The sequence below is a fragment of the Bos indicus x Bos taurus genome, chromosome 19 (assembly GCF_003369695.1).
Source record: "Bos indicus x Bos taurus breed Angus x Brahman F1 hybrid chromosome 19, Bos_hybrid_MaternalHap_v2.0, whole genome shotgun sequence".
NCBI lineage: Eukaryota > Metazoa > Chordata > Mammalia > Artiodactyla > Bovidae > Bos > Bos indicus x Bos taurus.
This window is the reverse complement of record NC_040094.1, coordinates 44473887-44495741: the sequence shown is the minus strand read 5'-3', so window position 1 is coordinate 44495741 and position 21855 is coordinate 44473887. Positions and strand designations below refer to the sequence as shown.

Below are 21855 nucleotides of genomic sequence, written 5' to 3'. Positions count from 1 at the left end.
CTGGTACAGAACACACATGCTGGGACCGCTGCTGCTGCTGCTGCTGCGTCGCTTCAGTCGTGTCCGACTCTGTGCGACCCCATAGACGGCAGCCCACCAGGCTCCTCCGTCCCTGGGATTCTCCAGGCAAGGACACTGGAGTGGGTTGCCATTTGCTTCTCCAATGCATGAAAAGTGAAAAGTGAAAGGGAAGTCGCTCAGTCGTGTCTGACTCTTTGCAACCCCCTGGAATGCAGCCTACCGGGCTCCTCCATCCATGGGATTTTCCAGGCAAGAGTACTGGAGTGGGGTGCCACTGTCTTCTGCCCAAGTTTAATTTCTTTTTCTTTTCTTTTAGGGCCACATCCCACAGCAGGCATGGCTTCCCAGGTGGCTCAGTGGGTAATCTGTCTGCAATGCAGGAGACTCAGGAGACATGGGTTCAGGTTGGGAAGATCCCCTTGAGGAGGGCATGGCAACCCACTCTAGTATTCCTGCCTGGAGAATCCCTTGAACAAAGGAGCCTGGTGGGCTACAGTCCATGGGGTCACAAAGAGTCAGACACGACTGAAGCGACTGAGCACATACACATACATGCACGCACGCACTGCAGACATATGGGATCTCAGTTCCCCAAGCAGGGATTGAACCCGTGCCCCCTGCATTAAAAATGCAGTCTTAACCACGACCACCAGGGAACTCCCTGGCCCAGGTTTAAATCCTGGCTCTACCAGCTATGTGACCTTAGGCAAGTCACTTAACCCCTCTGGCCCTCAGTCTCACTTGTGAGATAAGGATAATAACATCTACCACAAAAGATCAACTGAGAATGTAATGAGTTCATGTGCGTGAAAGTACCTGGGACGGTGCCTGGCACGCAGGAAGTACCCTGCAAGTATTAGCTATTATTACTTAAGTTTCAAAATGAAAATAGCCTGATGGAATTATAGATTATGAGAGTAATACATGCCTCTTATATAATATTAAGACAATATATAAAAGTACAGGGAAGAAAATGTGCTTTACCCATCAGCATAGAAACCACAGCAGCACCACCGAGAAAGAACCTTGCCTAACATTTGCCTATACTACGCTTTCAATTGCAGGTATGTTCACATACGCTGTGCACAGGCACATACCATCTATTTTTAAACCAAAACTGGATTATACTACTCATGCTATTTTGTAGCTCATTTTTTTCAAATAATATATCACAGTTATGTGCTTATGTCATTAAATATAGATACACACCACTATGCTAATGTCATATAACATTCTATGGCATGAATTTACCATACTTTATTAAACTACTTCCCTTTCGGAGCTCATTTAGAATTTTCCCAGGTTCCCTCTAATACAAATAATGCTTCATGAACATCCTTTTCCATTACCTTTGGATATGAGTTCAATCATTTCTAACTTTCAGATTTACTTCCAGAAGCAGAACTGTTAGGTTCAAGAAATGAACTTTTAAATTTCAGATACACTGGGGCCAAACTGCCTTCAAAAAGGATGATCAGGATATTCATTTTAAAATATAATTTAGGCAGGAAACTGTTCCATAATTACCAAACAGACACTATCATTTCTTGAATTATTACTATCTCAGATATTTGTGGGTAAGTACAATATTTTTAAAAATAATATTCTTAAGATAATCAAGGGTGCTAATATTAAATTTCTTTTTTTTTAAGTTCCAGTTTTATGGGGTTTTTTAATGTTGAAACACTATTCTGAAGATTAAAAACAAACAACACAAAATCTCCTGTATCTCAACAAAGAAGCCAGTATCTTAAAACAATAAAGTTCAAAATACAAAACCATAAAAAATGTCAGAAAAGTCCTAACCAGGATTTTCAGAAAAGCTGCCAGAAGAAGTTGCCCTACCTGAGAAATAGGAGTCACCACGAGCTGGTCAATCCCTGTCTTAGAATTGTACACCTTCTGCTTCACGAATCCAGGGTCCACCACATAGTAAATGCCATCAATAGTCAGCGATGTCTCCGCAATGTTGGTGGCAATCACGACCTGCAGCCAAGAGGGACATAGTTGGATTGAACTGCCCAGTCTCAGTCCTGAGGTATGAAATGAGACTTCTGAACTCCGACATCTTTCCAAAGAGATTGTGCAGCTCTCTCCCTCCCTCTAGATGGTTAGAGAGCACTTAATCTCTGTTTGGCCCCAAATGGGTGGAAGGAGAGGTGCCTTCATCTTAAGTGTTAGGCTGGGGAGGGAGCAGTACCTGAGAGCAGTGGAATAGGAAAAAGCAATGGCCAATCAAAGCCAATTTCATTTGTGCAAGTGGCTACATCCCTCATTTTCTAGATCCAATGCTGATTACTACAATTTTAATTTTCTAGCACCCTGGGAAAGCAGAGATTTCCTGGTATCACATGTGCCAGTGCAAAATGAGATTTTCCTTCCCCCACAGGGACATCTGTACTACAAAATGAGCTGTTTGTGTATGTGGAACAAGGGGGAGACTTTTTTTTTCTGATGATAAAATGAACCACAAGGCAGCAGAGGAATTTCACGATTTGTGTGTAAAAAGCAGCACATGTGATCTGGATTATTGGTCTCAGCCTGGTACTGCCACTCTTCTTCCACCCAGAGGTTCAGACAATAAAACACAACTGCTTGGAAAAATCATTGCCAGGAGGCACCAGAACATCTCACCTCATGCCAGCATTTTACTGGCCCTGAAAGGCTTCTACCTGCCAGAGAACTCCCCCGTGGAGAGCAGCACAATCACCAGGAACAGAGAAGGAGTCACCGTTTTCCTCTCAAATCTGCTCCTCTTCATTTACCTCCTCAGCACCATCTTCCATCTAGCAGTCCAAGCCAGAAACCTGGTAGTCATTCCTGACTTCTCCCCACTGCCCTTCCCTAAATCTCCAGGCGCCCACTATGTCTTGACCGTTCTAACTCTTCAATGTTATTCAGATCCATCTGTCTTCCAGATGGTTACTAGATTCATTCTGGTGATCATCTTATAATGTATGCAAATGTCAAATCACTTTGTAGTGCCCCTGAAACTAACATAATGTTGTACATCAACTGTATTTCAATTAAAAAAGAAAATCCATCTGTCTTCCATTCCTAGGTATGTACTCAAGAGAAAAGAAAACATATGTCCACACAAAAACTTGTAAACAAATGTTCGCAGCAGCGTTATTCATAATAGCTAAAAGGTGGAAACAATCCAAATGTCCATCAACTGATGAATGGATAAACAAAATGTGGTACATTCTGTTCTACAACAGAGTATTCTTTAACAGCAAAAAGAAATGAAGTGCTTATACATGGTACAACATGGATGAATCTTGAAAACACACTAAGTGAAAGAAGCTAGCCCCCAAGGACCACAAATTATAATGATTCCATTTATATGACATGTCCAGAACAGGTGAATCCAGAGACAGAAAGTGGTTCCCAGGGGCTGAGCAGAGGGGTGAATGGGGGATGATTTCTAAACGGTCTCTTTTGGGGATGATAAGATTGTTCTAAAAATTAAGTTGTAGTGATTAATGGTTAGTGATGAATGATTAATAACGGTAATTCATGGCTGCACAATTCTGTGAATATACTAAAAAAATTCTGTGACTATACTAACATGTACTGAATGTTATGCTTTAAAGGGGTAATTGTTTGGTATGTAAATTATATATCTCAATAAAGCTATTACTGTAAAATCCATCTGTCTCCTTTCCCACTGTCTCACACATACTCACAGTCAATTCCAGCTGCTAGAACTACACATCTCCCTGAAAACCCTCACAGCTCTTGGCTAGGAGGGCCTGTTCTGCCGACTTGGAATGCATGTTGTCCTGCCCGTCTCGTCTAGGTGAACACCCACGTGTTCTTCAGGACTAGCTTAGATCCTAACTTCCAGTAAGAACACTGGGTTGGGTGCTCCCCCTCTGGGGACCCAGCACACCAGTAGCACTGTCACCCTCTATGGTAAAAGCCTGTCTACTGGTGGATGTTACACAGCAGACAGAAGCCTGTCCTCAGATGGGAGCCCTGTGTCTACCCCAAAGTCTGGGAAATGCTCAAAAAACGACCTGTCAAATGAAAGCAAAGGGAGGAAGAGCAGGGATCACATACAAGACCCCATTCCTTAACAAACTGGTTGGACTACTTCCTAAAATATAATACACAAGACTCACATGCACCATAAGCAATCCCCATCAGCAACAGTTGCATACACCACATGGTTTCAGAACACAAGCGCCTGTGTTACCTTTCTGCTGCCAGGTGGAGCTGGGTCAAAGATTCGGGTCTGCATCTCACTGGGGAGAGCAGAGTACACTGGGAGGATAATCAGCTCTGGAACATCAGGTCCCAGGGATTTCATTCTTTCATACAGGATCTCGCAAGCAGTATCGATCTCTTCCTGACCAGTCAGGAAGACCAGGATATCACCTAAGAGGAGAACAGGAGCATGAATTGACTTCCTCGGTGTGTGTTCTATACAAAGGCCACACTGACATTCACAGAACTCCAAAAGGTGGAAAACACTCTCATATTCTGATCTCTAACAAATTAAGAGGTTTTCCTCTATCCATGTTTATTATGTTTGTTGTTTGGTTTTTTAAATTTTTAAAAAATTTGTGTCTATGTTTAAACAGATGCATTTATACCCTGCATAGTATTATTTATATTTTCATCACCACCACTTCAAACATGCAAACCTGAGACCTATAGACCAACCACTATTTAAAAGGCATTTTTTAAAAAAATGAGCAAAAATACCCACATCAGGACTTTTGGCCTAAGAGGAAAAATGCTCTTTTCCCCCTACCTGGTGGTTCTGTTAAGTGGATCTGCATGACCGTGATCAAGCTAGCATCTAGATAATCGGTTTCAGGTTCCTTTGTGTACAATATTTCCACTGGGTATGTTCGACCTGGGATGGTAAAGATGGGAGCTTCATAGAAGTACTGAGAAAACTTCACAGCATCCAACGTGGCTGAGGTGACAATCAGTTTCATGTCCTGCCGTTTCTGAACCGTCTAAAGGGAAATGCAATGCAGCTTACTAAAAATGACTGCCCAAAAAAGGCACAGGTACTCAAATCCAATTCCCAGGCTTTCCTGGTGGTCTAATGGTTAGGAATCCTCCTGCCAATGCAGGAGAAATGGGTTCAATCCCTGGTCCGGGAAGATCCCACGTGCCGTGGAGCAACTAAGCCCATGCGCCACAACCCCTGAGCCCATGTGCACAAGGACTAGAGCCCATGCTCCACCAAGAGGGGCCACTGCAGTGAGAAGCCCCGCACCACAACTAGAGAGCAGCCCCTGCTCTCTGCAATTTGAGAAAGCCCACATGCAGCAACAAAGACCCTGCACAGCTAAAAATAAATGATAAAGTAAGCAAATCTTAAAAAATAACATTCCCAGAATTCAGTTCCCAACAGGCAGAAGGGTCACTGAAGAGCACCTAGTTACCTTTTTCAGCAATCCAAAGAGCACATCAGTGTGAATTGTTCTCTCGTGCGCCTCGTCCAACATGATGATTGCATACTGAGTGAGGTCGGGGTCGATCAGGCATTCTCGGAGCAACATCCCATCTGTCATGTACTTGATGACTGTTTCGGGGCTGGTGCAGTCCTCAAATCGAATGGTGTAGCCCACCTAAAGCAGAACAGAAGTGGAAAACCTTAGACACAAACCTCTCCTTTTTGCCATCTTCACTCATGATTTCAGCCCAGACTATTACCCGTAATCTTAGTAAATAGAATTTGACCAAGATGTACAGTGATTCCCTCAAAGTAAAATCTGATCCTGAACAGATCTGATGAACATGAGAAACTCTCTCTCTCAGAAGAAACCTGTAAAAAGGTAGTATTATTCCCAGAACAGCATCATCACCCACTCACCTCTTGGCCTAAGCAACAACCGAACTCCTCTGACACTCTTTTGGCCACAGACATGGCCGCTACTCTTCTAGGCTGGGTACATCCAATCTTGCCCCTGGAAGTGTAGCCCGCCTCCGCCAGGTACTGGGTGATCTGCGTGGTCTTCCCAGACCCAGTCTCTCCAATAACAATCAGGATCTGGTTGTCATGGACAGCCTGAAAGCAACCAAATGTAAGTTCATTAAAATCTGCCACACATTACTCAGGAGTAAAATAATTAAGTTCTAACATTAAAGGAGAAAAGGGGGAAACAGTGGTGCACATATGTAAGATGACAACCAGGGTTTAAATTTTTAAGTACGCATAGAAAAAAATATTAATGGTGATTTTCTATGGGTGATGCTCTTTTTCAACTTAGTAGGTAAAAGAATCTGCCTGCAATGCAGGAGTTGTGGGTCAGGAAGATCCCCTGGAGAAGGGAATGGCTACCCACTCCAGTATTCTTGCCTGGAAAATTCCATGGACAGAGGAGCCTGGTAGGCTACAGTCCATGGGGTCACAAAGTGTCGGATACGACTGAGTAACTAACACTTTCACTTTCAACTCTTCCCCAGATGGCTCAGTGGTATAGAATCTGCCTGCCAATGCAGGAGATGCGGTTTGATCCCTGGGTCAGGAAGATCCCCTGCAGAAAGGAATGGCACCCACTTCAGTATTCTTGCCTGGGAAATCTGACAGACCGTGGAGCCTAGAAGGCTGCACTCCATGAGGTCACAAAAAGAGTCGGACATGACTTAGCAACCGAGCATACATGCACGCATAACAAATTAAAACTTTAAACTTTTAAATTTATTTACATTTTTGGATGCTCCAAGAAGCATGCAGGATCTCAGTTCCCCAACCAGGGATAATAAGACTTGGGCCCCCTGCAGTGAAAGCATGGAGTCCTAACCACTGAATCACCAGAGAATTTCATGAGTATTCTTTTTTTCTTTAAACTGACTCAATTATTTAAAAACGTATTGTTTTCCTTAAACTCATAAAAATACAAAGATGCTAAAAGCATAAACTATCCAGCTCACCCTGATATTTTATATACATATATGTATGTTTTTTCAAGCATTATATGCACATGATTAAAGAATTCAGTAGCAAATAAACACAGTTCCTTTCTACTGTCATTCTCAAATCTCCAGTACCTTACCCCCTAAAGTCACTTGATTTCTACACTGTTTATAATAGCAAAGGATTGCCATCAACCTACATGTCTATTAACACAGGACTAGTTAAATAAGCCACAGTACACCCACATAACAAAGCCCTAAAAAAAAGATAGGGAACAATGCTGAGCTGTGTCACTGAGGGGAAAAAGCAAAATACAGAACAGTATATATAATATACTGCCATCTAGAAACACACATGGTTCATATAAAACGTATGACACCTGTGTGTGTATGTACATATGTATATTTGTACTTGTATGTATAAGAGATCATTGAAAGGATTTGCTGGAAACTAATAAAGTATGTTGCCTCAGGAAGGTTTCATGACCTTAAATCAGATTGCAAGAAAATAGAAATAAGTACCTGAAGTAAAGACTTGCCTCAATGGGAAATCAAGCATCCCCATTTTTCTTACTCAACACAATACTCTGCCCACTTGTGATTGCTCCAGGGGTCCCCAGTTCAAATAGATTTATTTCCTCATAGAAAAAAATATGTAGACTAATATATATGTGTTTTTTTTAAGTAGGTGGAAATTTTTTTTTCCTATTCCCTTCAGAAAAGCCACTTCAAATGCACTGATTTCAATTAAGACATGTCATTTTTAGAAAACACTCTGATTTCTGCACCAACATGTCATCAAGAGTTTCTCACCTGGACCAGCTGCTCCTTCAGCTTGTAGATGGGGAGGCTCTCCCTTTGTTCAATGATTGACATCTGGGTCTTTTTTCCATATGAAGCTTTGTTGCCCCCAAAGGCATGCTTCTTCCACTCGGGAATGTCATTGGGCATCATCCCAATACCCCTCATGTTGGCAGCAATCTGTCTGCCTTCCGCTGCGAAGGAAAACAGGCGACTTCTTATCAACCTCACTGTCCTTTCCCAACCCTCAACAGATCACATTTCTCCAGTACATTCCTCTTCTCTGCATCCTGTCTTTAAGCCATCATCTTTCCTCTAAACTATTACAAAAGCCTCCTAATTCACCACATGTGTTTACTCTTTACCCAGCCAATCCATTCTGCAGGGTAACCTCAATAATCCTTTGGAAATTCCATTCTGATCTTGCCACTCCCCCACTTAGAACTTTGCACCATTTCCCAGTGAACACCAGGACTGAGCCCCAATTCCTAATGCCATCTACAAAATCCTGGCGGCCACATCTCACCCCTGCCCCCGTGAACTTCACCCATCACTCTGTTACAGCCACACAGGTTTTCTTTCCGACATCACAGCCTCAGCACAGGCTATTCCTCAGCCTGGAACATACTCCCCAACCCCCATGTCATCCCCATGGACAGACTAAATCCTATTTACCCTTCAGGCCTTTGTCTTCCCAGGAAAGTGACCCACAATAGCCAACCACACCTCTACTTCTTATCTAGCATTGGTTTGTGATTTAACTAATTAGTTATTTGGTAATTATCTGGTTAATATCCATCTTCCCCACCAAACTATAAACCTCGTAAGAGCAGGGACCATGTCTCTCTTCTTCACAGCTGTATCCCCACCTACTTAACACAAACAGTATTTGTTATGACTGTATCCAACAGTCAGTTAATATTTACTACACAAAGAATTATATGAAAAGAGAAGTTTCAGAGCTATATTATCTTTAGAATAAAAATTTTTAAGTTATTCAAAAGAAAACAGCCATCTAATGATTTGACCACAGTTACAAAAACATTAAAAAAAAAAAAAAACATGCTCTAACTGAAGGGAAAAACTGAATCACCGAAGTCAAGGCTAAATCTTCAGTTACGTGATGGCAGTGTCCTCTCCCTGTATATTTGAAGGTTCAGATTATTTTTTAAGTCCACATACCCACCCACCCCCAGAGTCCTACCATCAGGCAGAGGATCAACCCAATGTTTGTTGAGTCCCATGGGAATAGAATCCATCTCAGCTTCCCGCTGTGCTTGCTTAAGTTCCCGCCTTTCTTTGGCCAAGGCACTCTGCATCATTGCTGCTTGGGAGAGGGAGCCATCTGGATTCTAGTGCAACAGAGGACAATGCAACAGGAGAATGGGATCTCAGCATGCACTGAATATCCAGGAAATAAAATGTAGTTGTTAAGCCACTCAAATCTAAAAAGAGACTCACCCAGAAGAAACTTCATATCAACATATTAGACTTCATGAAAGAAGTGGATCAACTGTACCATATTCAAAGAACATGAACAAGAACAGTGATAAATCACTGAAAGAACTGGGGATTTTTGGCTTGAAGATGAGAACCCCAAGAGAAAAGCCATATTCTTGTCTATGATCCTGAGAACTAAAATTAAGACTAATGTAGATGCCTCAATAAGACATATTTAGTTCTATCGAAATAAGTCTACTGATCAGATCTATCTGGGGATGCAATGGGTCTCCTCAAGAGCTGGTGAGTTCCCTGTCACCAACACTGTCAAGCAGACATGAGAAGACCATGTGAGATGAACTGCAGAGGATATATGGTTGGATTATAAGCAACAGTTGGGCCTTTAAGATACCTTCTTCCAAACCCCAAATTTTATCATAACGATTCCATGAATTCTCTTCACAGCTCTACCCTACACAACATCTAGCGCTATAGCTTTCTACTAGGAACCCCAATTGGTCAAGTGATACATTAACAATTGCCCTTGAACCAGTAAGGTGATGACTCAAGCCCTAAAGCCTGGACAAAGGCAGTGATGATAGATCCAGCACTTGTATTTATCTCTGCTTCCTCCCAAAACACATTAAAATGAGACTGTAAGAATTTAAAAGGCGAAAACAACAAAGTCAAGTCAATCTTCCTCTATATAAAAAACATTCTAGACCCCAACCAACAGTCACTACTGCCTCCTGTGGCCTGAGTTCTGCTTACTCAGATCTAGTAACCTGCTCTGAAAAACTGAACCGTTACTTTAGGAAAAGCAGTTCACTTGCCACATCCAGGTTAGAGTCCCAGTGTTTCTCACCTTAACGATTTTGATAGGGCTCATGTCCATGCTTTGTTTGGTGTGCCCTCTCAGGAATGGAGGCTCTTCCTCAACCAGCTCAATCTCAAGGTCCTCATCTGGAAATCCCCCAAAAGAAGAATTAGCCAGAAACAAAAGACATAAACGACGAATCGTTCTCACATAAACCATTAACTTCCACAGGCATCAGCAATCTTTATCAAAGATAGCTCCCAAGGTCAAAACTCTAATGTGGGTGTGACTGTCTACCCTGCCTACCTGCCATTTCGAAGGCATTTGTGCTCCTGCCTAAGAACGGATCAGAGCTTCTTTCAAAAGAAGTTAAGCCTGTGGAAAAGTGTTGTCTGATATTCTAAATGGTACTAAAGCATCTGCCATTCACTTCATGTGGAATAACAGCTCTTAGCCCACAACAGATGGGGGGCTGGGGGGAGTTTAGTTGGATAACATCAAATGTTGGCAAGGATGTAGAGCAACAGAAACTCACTCACACTTACAGTAGTAGTGTAAATTAGTACAAAAACTTTAGGAACAATGGGGACTGCCTGGTAAAGTTGAACACACACATGTCCTGCTATCTAGTAATTCTCCTCCTACTTGCACACGTGCATTAAGAGACAAGTACAGGAATTTCATAATAGAACTTTTCATAAAGGCAAACAAAAAAACCCCAGAAAACAACCCATATGCCCATCAAAAGTAAAATGGATAAATTATGACAAATTTATATACAGAAAATCTCTACAGCAGTGAAAACAAATGAAATTTAACTATAAAAATCAACATAGATATTATACTGAAAGAATAATGGTGACTCAAGAAAAAAAAAAGGAAGTTCAAAAACAAACTAAACAATACAGTGTTTAGGGACAGACAGGTGGTAAGATGCTAAAAAACCAGGAAATAAGGTAAAATTCAGGATGGTGATTACCCAGAAGAGGAAGGAGAAAGGTCTAATTAGAGCGAGCATGTAAGGGCTTCAAAGGTGCTGATAAAGTTCTACTCCTATGGCAGAAAGTGAAGAACTGAAGAGCTTCTTGATCAAAGTGAAAGAGGAGAGTGAAAAAGTTGGCTTAAAGCTCAACACACAGAAAACTAAGATCATGGCATCCGGTCCCATCACTTCATGGCAAATAGATGGGGAAACAGTGGAAACAGTGTCAGACTTTATTTTGGGGGGCTCCAAAATCATTGCAGATGGTGTTTGCAGCCATGAAATTAAAACACACTTACTCCTTGGAAGGAAAGTTATGACCAACCTAGATAGCGTATTGAAAAGCAGACATTACTTTGCCAACAAAGGTCCATCTAGGCAAGGCTATGGTTTTTCCAATAGTCACGTAAGGATGTAAGAGTTGGACTATAGAGAAAGCTGAGCGCAAAAGAATTGATGCTTTTGAACTGTGGTGCTGGAGAAGACTCTTGAGAGTCCCTCGGAGTCTCAAGGAGATCCAACCAATCCATCCTAAAGGAGATCAGTCCTGGGTGTTCATTGGAAGGACTGATGCTGAAGCTGAAACTCCAATACTTTGGCCACCTGAAGCGAAGAGCTGACTCATTTGAAAAGACCGTGATGCTGGGAAAGACTGAAGGCGGGAGGAAGAAGGGGACGACAGAGGATGAGATGGTTGGATGGCATCACTGACTCAATGAACATGAGTTTCAGTAAATTCCAGGAGTTGGTGATGGACAGGGAGGCCTGGCGTGCTGCAGTTCATGGGGTCGCAAAGAGTCGGACACGACTGAGCGACTGAACTGAACTGAATTGGGTGGTGGGTACACAGGTTTTCATTTGTTATTGTTATATAAACCATATACACTTTATTAAGGAATTTATTTCACAATTTAAAAAAAACCTGCCAATGGGCTAAGGTTAAAATTTGTTTCCATGGCAACTCAGAGGTAATCTAGGTGGATCCAAGGTTTAGAGGACAATTACTAAAAATATGAGATCAAATTCACTCCCCAAAATACTAGAACTTCTTGTATCTTAAAAACTGATTGTAAGCACCTTATATCCTAAAAACAAACATTTATCAGAAAAATAAGGGTTTTTTGCCTCTATCATGAAAGGACCCTTTTTCTTTGAGAGAAGAGCCATGAGACCCATGAAACAGATGAGTTTAACCACTGGTTTGTATAAACTACAAATAAACCCTATCCACGGCTGAACTTGCCAACAGTCCTCCCAATCCATCATCCTGGCCCATCCGAGTGCCCGGTTACCTTCTTCATCATCCACTTTAGGGAGAATGCCAGTCTCTTCATCGAAGTCTGGGAACTCTTCCTTGGAAAGGACATTGGCAGCAATCATCTAGCCAAAGGATAAAAGGAAACATTTGTCGCCTACTAGATCAACACTCTTCTTTTGACTTTATACAAAGACTTCATGTAGGAAACCAAGGTTTTTTTCCTCTGCTGACCCAAGACTGCAGGGCCTCAAACACCATATATCCTACCCGTGGGGGCACAACATCATGCCCAAAAGCACAGCTCAAGAGTCGCATTCCCAGGACATGTTATCTGCTGACTCCATAGTACTCTGCACATTCCATATTATGTAGAAGGTAAACCTTCCCAGTTATTTGCTTCAATTTGTCTCCTCCACTGGACTTGGAGGTCCTCAAGGGTAGGAACCATGATACATTTATCCTCATAGCCCTAATTTTCGCACAGTGGCCTGCCACACTGGGGTTTTGATGTTTACCAACAAATAATGAAAACGGGAACGATCACTCAAACAGCACTTACCACATGCAGGCACTAATCTAAGAACGTCACTTCTACTAACTCATTTAATCCCCACAATACCAACACTGGCCCTGTTTTACAGATGGGGGCTCTGAGGCACAAAGAGGTAGTATAACTTGGCTCAGGATGATAACCTGAGTGGTCTGAAGTCCAGGGTCCACACTCATAACCATCATGCTACCCCCTGAATGACTGTGGCCATAAAAGCAAAGGGCCCCAACCTGCTTTATCTCCCACTTCTCTGGGTCAGAGATTCGAGTAAGGCGCTTGCGCTCTAGTGAGTCATCCTCTACTTCAGGGGCACTGACGAGGGACAGGTGGGTGGGCCTGTCCGGATTCCTCATAGAGGTCTCCTCGTTGGTCTCCCCGACAAGATTCCGCCGTCGATTTGGGTTTAGATCTTCTCCAGTCTCTTGATCCACATCCTAAGGCACAAAAACAAGGGAGAGAGTTTCCTTTCCGTTCTCTTATGCCTCCTTGACCATCAGATGTGGAAACCAGCTGCGTATCTCACCTACCTTCATGCTCAAGCTGGTTTTGGTCCCAGTGAAGGACAGCACTTTGACCTTGACCCTCTGGCCTTTGCTCACCACGTCAGCCACATTGGCCACACGGCCTTCCCGCCGGAGCTCAGAGATGTGCACCAGGCCTTCCCACCGCTTCCTGAGGGAGTCAGACACATCAGGAACAAGAGCAAAGTTCCAAGAAACCAGCCAAACAATAAACTAGAATTACCACCTTCCCAAAGAAAAAGTTGGGGGCAAGGGTGGAGGTGGGGGGGGCAACAAATTCTCATCTGTGTCAACTAGCAAAAGGGTGGATCTCCTGAAGTCAGAGGAAGGAATAAATGGCTCTATGACATTTCAAATAAAAGGTCAACTTCTAACAGCCTGACACAGTCACTTTTTAAAATATGAAAATCCCCAGTGATAAAAGAAATTCTGGCCTTTGCTGGTGTCATTACCTCAGTCCCTCCAGCTGCACAAAACATCCAAACTGCATAATGCTGGTGACCTTGCCGTTGTAAATGTCCCCGATGGCGGGCTCTTCTGGGGGAGGGCGGTCCACGTGCTTATCTCTCCATCTGTCCAGATTCCGATCCCCATACTTGTCTCGGTCTTTCCGATCTCTGGGGGGACTCTGACTTCTGCTCCTGGACCGGTATCTAGACTTCCCCTTATTCCTGTCCCGGGTCCGGGAACGCGATCGAGAGCGGGACCGGTGTCTCCGCTTATGGTCTCTATCACGTTCTCGTTCTCGCTCGCGGTCACGGTCTCGCTCTCGCTCTCGGCTCCGGCTGCGCTTCTTTTTCTTGGCCTTGTCCCTAGCAACAAATACTTGTTTGAAAAACAAAACCAGCCCAATTCCATCCTCGCCTTCCCAAGCACCTAACACAGTGCCATGCATATGGAAGGTACCCACTAAATGCTGAACTGGAGTTTCAGTAACTATGACTGACATCGCTGCAGGCCAATAACAGAGGAGACCACAAACGTATTCAGCCCTCTTTCAACCCAGATTTCTATGTTCTGAACATCTCAGCACTTGCTGCCCAAACACTCTCACTCTCACTCTCTGAAAACAAATCCAGCAGTATGGTACGTGGCCAGTCTAGATTCGGTAAACTTGCCCAGTTTTGCTTGCTGGTCCACAATTCAACTATCACTATATCCTAAACTTGCAAAGGATAGGACGTGAGGGACAAACCGGTGCTCGGTGTCTCTGTGCTTCTCCTGGCCTGCTGCACTGGGCATCAAGGCCTCCAGTTCTTTCAGGACATCCACAGCGACTTTCACGTCATCCTCGTCCAGCATGGTCTACAGAGACAGAGGCAGCCACGTCAGGAGAAAAGGGGACAAGAAAAGTCCGCTCTCAAGAATCTGTACTTCAGGGTCATCTGCAAATCTAACAGTCCCTACAGTTCTGACCACTAATGTGAGGGAAGCAGAGAGGGCAGAGATTTCCAACACAATTTGAGACAGAGGGAGAAGGAATGAGCAAAGGCTCCTGGAAGTCATTTCCACACTTGGCAAATCCCTGTTGTCCTTAATACAAACCTTATGGTGGCAATTAGGTACCATCCCTCCCATGAAAGCATGCAAGTGGTGATTATGAACAGAAAATAGACGTCAGAATTTTTACACAGCACTCTCCCTCTACACTCCCTTCTCTCTTTCACCTCTTTATTTTTCGCCACAGTTCTCATCGCTCTCAGCTATACCATCTACTTACTTGGGTATTGCCCGTCTCCTCCCCACTACAGAAGTTTGCACGTTCATTCCCTGCCCCAGTACAGGATGTAACGTCCAAGAGGGCAGACACTCTACTCTGTTTTGTTCACCACTGTACCCTGATAGTTATAATAGCTTGGCATATAGTAGGTACTAGTGAAATCAAAAAATCAAAACACTTTGAATCTGCCTCCCAATGCAGGAGATGCAGGTTTGATCCCTGGGTCAGGGTAGATCCCCTGGAGTAGGCAAGCTGCTCCAGTATTCTTGCCTGGAAAATTCCATGGATAGAGGAGTCTGGTGGGTTACAGTCCATGGGGTCGAAAAGAGCCAGATACGACTGAACACATACACACAATATGTAACAAAGAAAAAAACCTAATTTTGCACAACAGGCAGTTGTATCAGAACTTTATGTTATTTCATACCTATTCCATATCCCTTAATTATTCCTTCCCAAAATTCCCAATCTCATTTCCCTGGAATATCATTCTCTGAACCCTTTAACACTACTCTACACATAGTACGTGCTCAGGGAGTGGCCAGACACTTTTACTTTGAAAAATACTAATACACTACAGTGAAGGCAAACTTAAAATTAATAACTAATGAAACAGAGAAAAGGGGTGAGGTGGGGGGACATGTAGCTGCAGTAGACAAGCTCAAAATGGTATCAGTACCCGAACAGAAGGGTTGTCTGGCTGGCAAAGGACTGGGAAGAGTTCCTTCAGCTTTTCTTTTTCAGTTTTGGGCTTAACAACTGGATCTTAATTCATTAAAAGCATGAAAGGGTAAAAAAAAAAAAAAGACATAATTAATATTCTCAGAGATTAACAAAAGAACTTCAACATTAGATTTGCATCAAACTAAAAACATTTTTCTACATATTACTCTTATACATTACTATAAACATAATTCAACTTCCTAAAAAAGAAAATACTGATTACAAAACCCTCAACAACAATACTGGCACTGGGATGGGGAGTGTGATTCAGTATGCATTTGACTGGTTATGTCTTATTACTTTAATCTACTTGTTCAGCAGCTGCAGCAAGGTAAACAAATGCAATTTACAGGATGCTCACAACCTAAACCGTACTGGAGACAAAGCTTGGCTAGAAGCCCTGCTCACCTTTGCTGGTAGAAGGCTTTGCTGGAGGCCGCATGGTTTGTATGAGACGCAGCAAGTTACTAATGAGTGAATCCTTTGAAAAGAAACAGAACAAAGATTGTCAGCTCCTGGATCAGTGCTTAAAAATACTAAGAAAAGGGCTGTCCTTTAGAAAGAGTGGTAATGCACCTGAATTTAACTAACTGGGACAAATAAAGCAGAGCGTCAACCTGATGTGGCCTGAACCTAGTAACATACCTCAGAGAAAACTGATATTTATGACTCTTTGCAGGCATGCAACTTAGTTCCCTTCAACTATTTTATTTCCCATGGTTTAGAACTACCTTTCACACCTAGACTGTTTTTGACTTCCTGATTCATAGAACAAGAATGTAAGCACCCATAAAGACTTAATAATGGAAATTCTGCCCCATTTTCCTAGAAAGGTGTCACAGGCAGTTCACAGGTTATATTCACAGGTTATATCACCACTGTTTAGTGGCATGAAAACATCACATACTTAATGGTTCACTTTATTGGCATGTACTATCAAAATTTAAATCCAACAGTGATATTAAACCAAAACAGGGATCTCTATGTACACATACCGTGAATTCTGCACCATTTTTGACCAGCGAAGCCTTGAAAGTATCAAAGGTGGTATTTTTCTCAGCAAGACTGATCACAAATTCAGCTGCAAATGAGAAAAGGGATTAAAACCAGGAAAATGGAGACTTGAGGAAGTAATCAGTTTCAAGTATGTTAAAAATAAAACCAGTTTGGTTATCCAACAGTCTTCAGTCTTCATAAAAACCGAAAAGCACCATTCAGTAAGAGTAGAGAAAGAATTTAGATTACCAAGATTATCCATGTATGGTCTAGTTAATCTTCACAAATAAAAAAAAGACATGGATCACCAGGCCTTTGAGTGCATTTGAGAGAGGAAGACCTCCTTGTCACAGATCATAGTGCTCTTCATTAAAACTGCTGCTGCTGCTAAGTCGATTCAGTCATGTCCGACTCTGTGCAACCCCATAGACGGAAGCCCACCAGGCTCCCCCGTCCCTGGGATTCTCCAGGCAAGAATACTGGAGTGGTTCGCCATTTCCTTCTCCAATGCATGAAAGTGAAGTTGCTCAGTCACGTCCGACTCTTAGCGACCCCATGGACTGCAGCCTACCAGGCTCCGCCATCCATGGGATTCTCCAGGCAAGAACACTGGAGTGGGGTGTCATCGCCTTCTCCAATGCGTGAAAGGGAAAAGTGAAAGTGAAGACGCTCAGTCGTGTCTGACTCTTAGCGACCCCATGGACTGCAGCCCACCAGGCTCCTCCGTCCATGGGATTTTCCAGGCAAGAGCACTGGAGTGGGGCGCCATCGCCTTCTCCTCTTCATGAAACTACTAGGTATGTATTCCGCCATACAGATTCTAGAGGCAAGCATGTCCAAGGTCATGAGCCAATGCACTTGTGCACAGGCATGCACACATGGACACAACAGGATGCTTTCTACAGTTTCTGAAAAGACTCACACGATCTATAATATATATGAGGTCCAGGCAGCCACTGGGTGGTACAATATCCAAGTTGGTGAAAGACTCACTTGCTCCCCACTCCCAAATTTCACAAACCCGCCTAGTTTTCAAAATTTCCAATATTAGAACTATTAATTAAGAGACTTGCAGGAGAAAAGTGCATTTTATGATAGATTGAGAAAATTGCCTCAACTTCTAATGATTTCAGTTGGACTTTTTTTTTTTTGGTCATGCCATATGGCTTTTAAGATCTTAGTTCCCCAACCAGGGATTGAACCCAGGTCCTAGGCAAGAAAAGAATGGAGACCTAACCACTGGACCATCAGGCAATTCCCTTCATTTGGATTTTAATCCTAAAAAATAATAATGAAAACATGGAAGATCTGGATAACCAACTTATAAACTAGTACCACACACCATTTCCATGCTGAAATTTGCCTTTACCTTTTTTATGATGTTAAGTGAAAGCCAGATGCCATCAGGTTTTTATTTAAAGTTAATGACAACAGTGCCAATGGTGAAGACTTCTTAAACATCTACTACATTCCAGGCACTATGCTAAGTGCTTCACATGGGTTACCCCCATGGTTCTCACAACAACCCTTATAGGTAGGTAGTACTACTGTCCCTGTTTCACAGATGAGGAGGCTGAGGGTTTGAGACAATGACCTACCCAAAAATAATTGGTGGAACCAGAACTGGAATCCAGAAATCTGATTTCAGAGCCCAAATTCTTTAGAGAATGTAGACAGAGAACTAAATCACATGGTGCTAGTCACACAATGCTCAAAAGAGCCAGTCCTAAAGAAGTCACCAGCATTCACACTGTAGCTGTCATTAATGAGGGTTTATTTTTAATTTTCAGAATTATATGAGGACATCATATAACTGAACTATCAAAAATGAATCAGTAATTAAAAACAACCTCATTGTTGAAACAGAGAAGGCAATGGCAACCCACTCCAGTACTCTTGCCTGGAAAATCCCACGGACAGAGGAGCCTGGTAGGCTACAGTCCATGGGGTCACAAAGAGTCAGACACGACTGAGCGACCTCACTTTCACTTTTCACTTTCATGCACTGGAGAAGGAAATGGCAGCCCACTCCAGTGTTCTTGCCTTGAGAATCCCAGGGACGGGGGAGCCTGGTGGGCTGCCATCTATGGGGTTGCACAGAGTCGGACATGACTAAAGCGACTTAGCAGCAGCAGCAGCATTGTTGAAAACAGGAAAAATAATGACATTGATTTAAATGATAATACATCAAGGTCAAAATAAAAAAATTAAGTCAACAAGTAAAATACACAAGAAATAAATATATAACTTTCTGTTATTAAAACCAACTCTGGCAGTTTAGCTTTTTTGTTACTAAAACCAACTCTGGCAATCACACTTTTCCAATATTACTATTTTTAATGTTACTGGTTCCGTAAATCTGTGTTTAACAGTGTATAAATTTATCACAGTATAAATACTGTGATTTATAAGAAGAAACACATATTTGGTTTCTATCCCTGGCGTGGAGCTCCTAAACCCTTGGAATTTCCTAAACGCAGAGAATAAGTTATTATTTACTTTTCTGAGATAACCTTAGGAAAACCCCTAGGTAACTAGGATGAGGGTTAGTTGTCAAGGAAACCAATCAAGAGATTAGAGGGCTGGAACTTTCAGCCCTACCCTGATCTCTGGAAGGGGAGAGAGGCTGGAGATTGAGTTCAGTCATCAATGGTTGGATGGGATTACTCATCCATGGACATGAGTTTGAGCAAACTCTGGGAGACAGTGAAGGATGGGGAAGCCTGGCATGCTGCAGTCCATGGGGTTGCAAAGAGTCAGACATGACTTAGCAACTGAACATCATCATCAATGGCCAATGATTTAATCAGTTGTGCCTATACAATGAGAGCTGTGCCTATATAATACATGAGTGCTCATACAATGAGGCCTCCATAAATATCCAGAGAGGGTTTGGAGAGTTTCCAGATTGGTGAATGCATGGAGGTTCAGGGAGAGTGGGGCACTCAGAGAGCATGGGAGCTCCTCTCTCCTTGTTACATACCTTCCATTTAGCTGTTACATCCTTTTATAATAAATCAGTTAGTAAAATGTGTCTCTGAGTTCTGTGAGGCGCTCTAATAAATTAATCAAACCCAAGGAGGGGGTCATTGAAACCTCCAATCTATAGCAGGTGACAAACCGGACTTGCAAGTGGCCTATGAAGGTGGAGGTGGGGCAGTTTTGGTCTCAAGAACTTTTTGTTTCCTCTAAAAAGAGCTAAGGCATTAGTACTCTGTAGTTTAAAAGAGAGAGGGAAACAATGTAAGCCCACTGAGGGAATCTATCTTGTACTCTACTGTATTCCTAATCCCCCAACTCAATGAACATTTGCTGAATGAAGGAACATATTAGCCAGAGAGATAGCAACCTGACCAGTCTATCACCTCATTATCAAAAAAAGAGTAAACTGAGAAAAAATTACGCAAGATAGGCACATCCTGATGACAAGCAAGAGAAAAGTGAACTAAAATACGCAGGTGCTACATGGTAACCCTGTGAAGAACACAGTATCATCCCTATTTCACAGATAAGAAAAACAGCTGCAGAGAAATTATGTATCTTACCCTAGATCATACTTCTAACCTCCCTGACCCCCTTCCTCATGTATGTGTCCGTTTCTTCCATCTCTTCAACTGATGACTTTCTCTTCATTTAGAAAACAGAACTGTCAAATGGGAACTCTCTCCCTCATCTCCCTACCACCTATCCCTAAACCCACCTGCATTTAAAATCACATTTTGCCCTCCTTCCAGTTAAAATGAAGCATCCCTGTGCCTATCAAGTCAATTCCTCCACCCATGCCCTAGACCCTACCCATCCCTCTGCCTCCAGGAGGATTCCACCTGCCTGCAGCCTGGGCTGTGGGGCCCTAGTCTTTTCCATTTCCTCAGTTTGTATTCGCCCCACGTGCATTTTGTCCCAAGACGTCTAATGTTTGAGAGACACTATACATTGGTGCTTCAGAGACAGTATAAGCATGAATGGTTAAGAGCACAGTTAAAGTTACAGACTTGGATTCCAGACCAAGCTCACCGTACATTTTGGTATGTGATCTTGAAGGGGTGGGGGGGGGGGGGTGTTACTTAATTACTCAGAGCCTTGTTTTCGCAATCCATAAACAGAAAATACTATCTCACAGGATGGTATGAAGAGCAAATAAGACAAAGTAAAACACTAAGCATAATATCTGGCAAGTAGTGGGAACTCAGTAAGTAGCTGCCATGAAAAACATCATCACCATCATCATCATGTGACTCTGCGTTGCTGCTGTTAACGCTGTTTAATTATCTGGGGCTGGGGGGGGGAGTGCTGGGGGGGGGGGCTGAGGGGGCTGGGGGGCGGGTGGGGAAAGCAGGGGGGCAGAGGGGGAGGCAAGCAGCGACGGCCGCTCCGGGTTTCACTGACAGTTCTGGGAAAAGCGTTCTAACAGCTCGGCCTGGAGAATTCTCAAGAGGAGGCCACGGCCGCAAGTGCCCTGGGCCAAGTCTCTGTGACAGACACACACACTCGGCCCATCAATCCCCCTTCTCCTTCCGCTTTCCTCGAGCCCAAACCCAGAGGCCACACGGACCTCCGCAGACTCACCCAAATCCTTGTCGTTGATACCTAAGTGATTATCCAGCTCGGTGCAAACCTTTGACACCAAAGACAGATACTCGAGTTTGGCGAGTTCTTCTGCGGGGCCTAGCTCTGTCCCGGGTACGGCTCCCGCCATGGCCACAGCCACGGCCATGGCTACGGCTTCCCGGGGCCCCTCACCGCGGTCCTTCGGAGCTACTCCCACTTGGCCCCCTTACTGCCGGCCCTCCGAGCTACCCCCGCCCCTGCTCCAGTTTCAACTTCCGGGTCGGCGCTCCTCTTTTGTTTACGATAAATCGAAAGCTCCAGGAACTTTTCTTGACGTAACCGGATGGACCATAGAGATCAGACAGGAAGTGCTCGAGGAAGGGACAGCTGAATGGGTTACTCAGCACGCTGACGGGCGCCCTCTATAGGTCAGCGGTCTTCTTGGCCGGCTTTCAGGCACGAAAACATACACTCGCGCTTCTGCCCTGTGTCGGCAGAGGGCGACCGTGGCCTGCGCAGGGTGAGCTGAGGAGGCGGGAGCCGCAGCCTCCTCCGGTCTCCTCCCCCCTCCCCCCGCCCCGCCCCGCCCCAGACAC

General features: G+C 43.5%; 1 protein-coding gene across 1 annotated transcript in view; it reads right to left on the bottom strand.

Annotated features, from left to right (window-relative positions):
* The window catches only part of DHX8 (DEAH-box helicase 8), a 28581-nt gene extending 6963 nt beyond the window's left edge, over window positions 1–21618 (bottom strand). Inside the window, exons 1-17 of the mRNA XM_027517039.1 lie at window positions 21278–21618; window positions 16711–16796; window positions 16124–16196; window positions 15672–15757; window positions 14468–14577; window positions 13725–14084; window positions 13279–13423; window positions 12982–13185; window positions 12236–12323; window positions 10010–10107; window positions 8909–9056; window positions 7717–7898; window positions 5861–6055; window positions 5430–5615; window positions 4784–4994; window positions 4223–4404; window positions 1867–2007 (exon numbers count right to left, since the gene is read on the bottom strand). Coding sequence (XP_027372840.1) covers window positions 1867–2007; window positions 4223–4404; window positions 4784–4994; window positions 5430–5615; window positions 5861–6055; window positions 7717–7898; window positions 8909–9056; window positions 10010–10107; window positions 12236–12323; window positions 12982–13185; window positions 13279–13423; window positions 13725–14084; window positions 14468–14577; window positions 15672–15757; window positions 16124–16196; window positions 16711–16796; window positions 21278–21425 — 2643 coding nt within the window. The 5' untranslated portion in view covers window positions 21426–21618. The remainder of the gene's footprint in view (window positions 1–1866; window positions 2008–4222; window positions 4405–4783; window positions 4995–5429; window positions 5616–5860; window positions 6056–7716; window positions 7899–8908; window positions 9057–10009; window positions 10108–12235; window positions 12324–12981; window positions 13186–13278; window positions 13424–13724; window positions 14085–14467; window positions 14578–15671; window positions 15758–16123; window positions 16197–16710; window positions 16797–21277) is intronic.
* Between the last annotated feature and the right edge of the window lie 237 nt (window positions 21619–21855).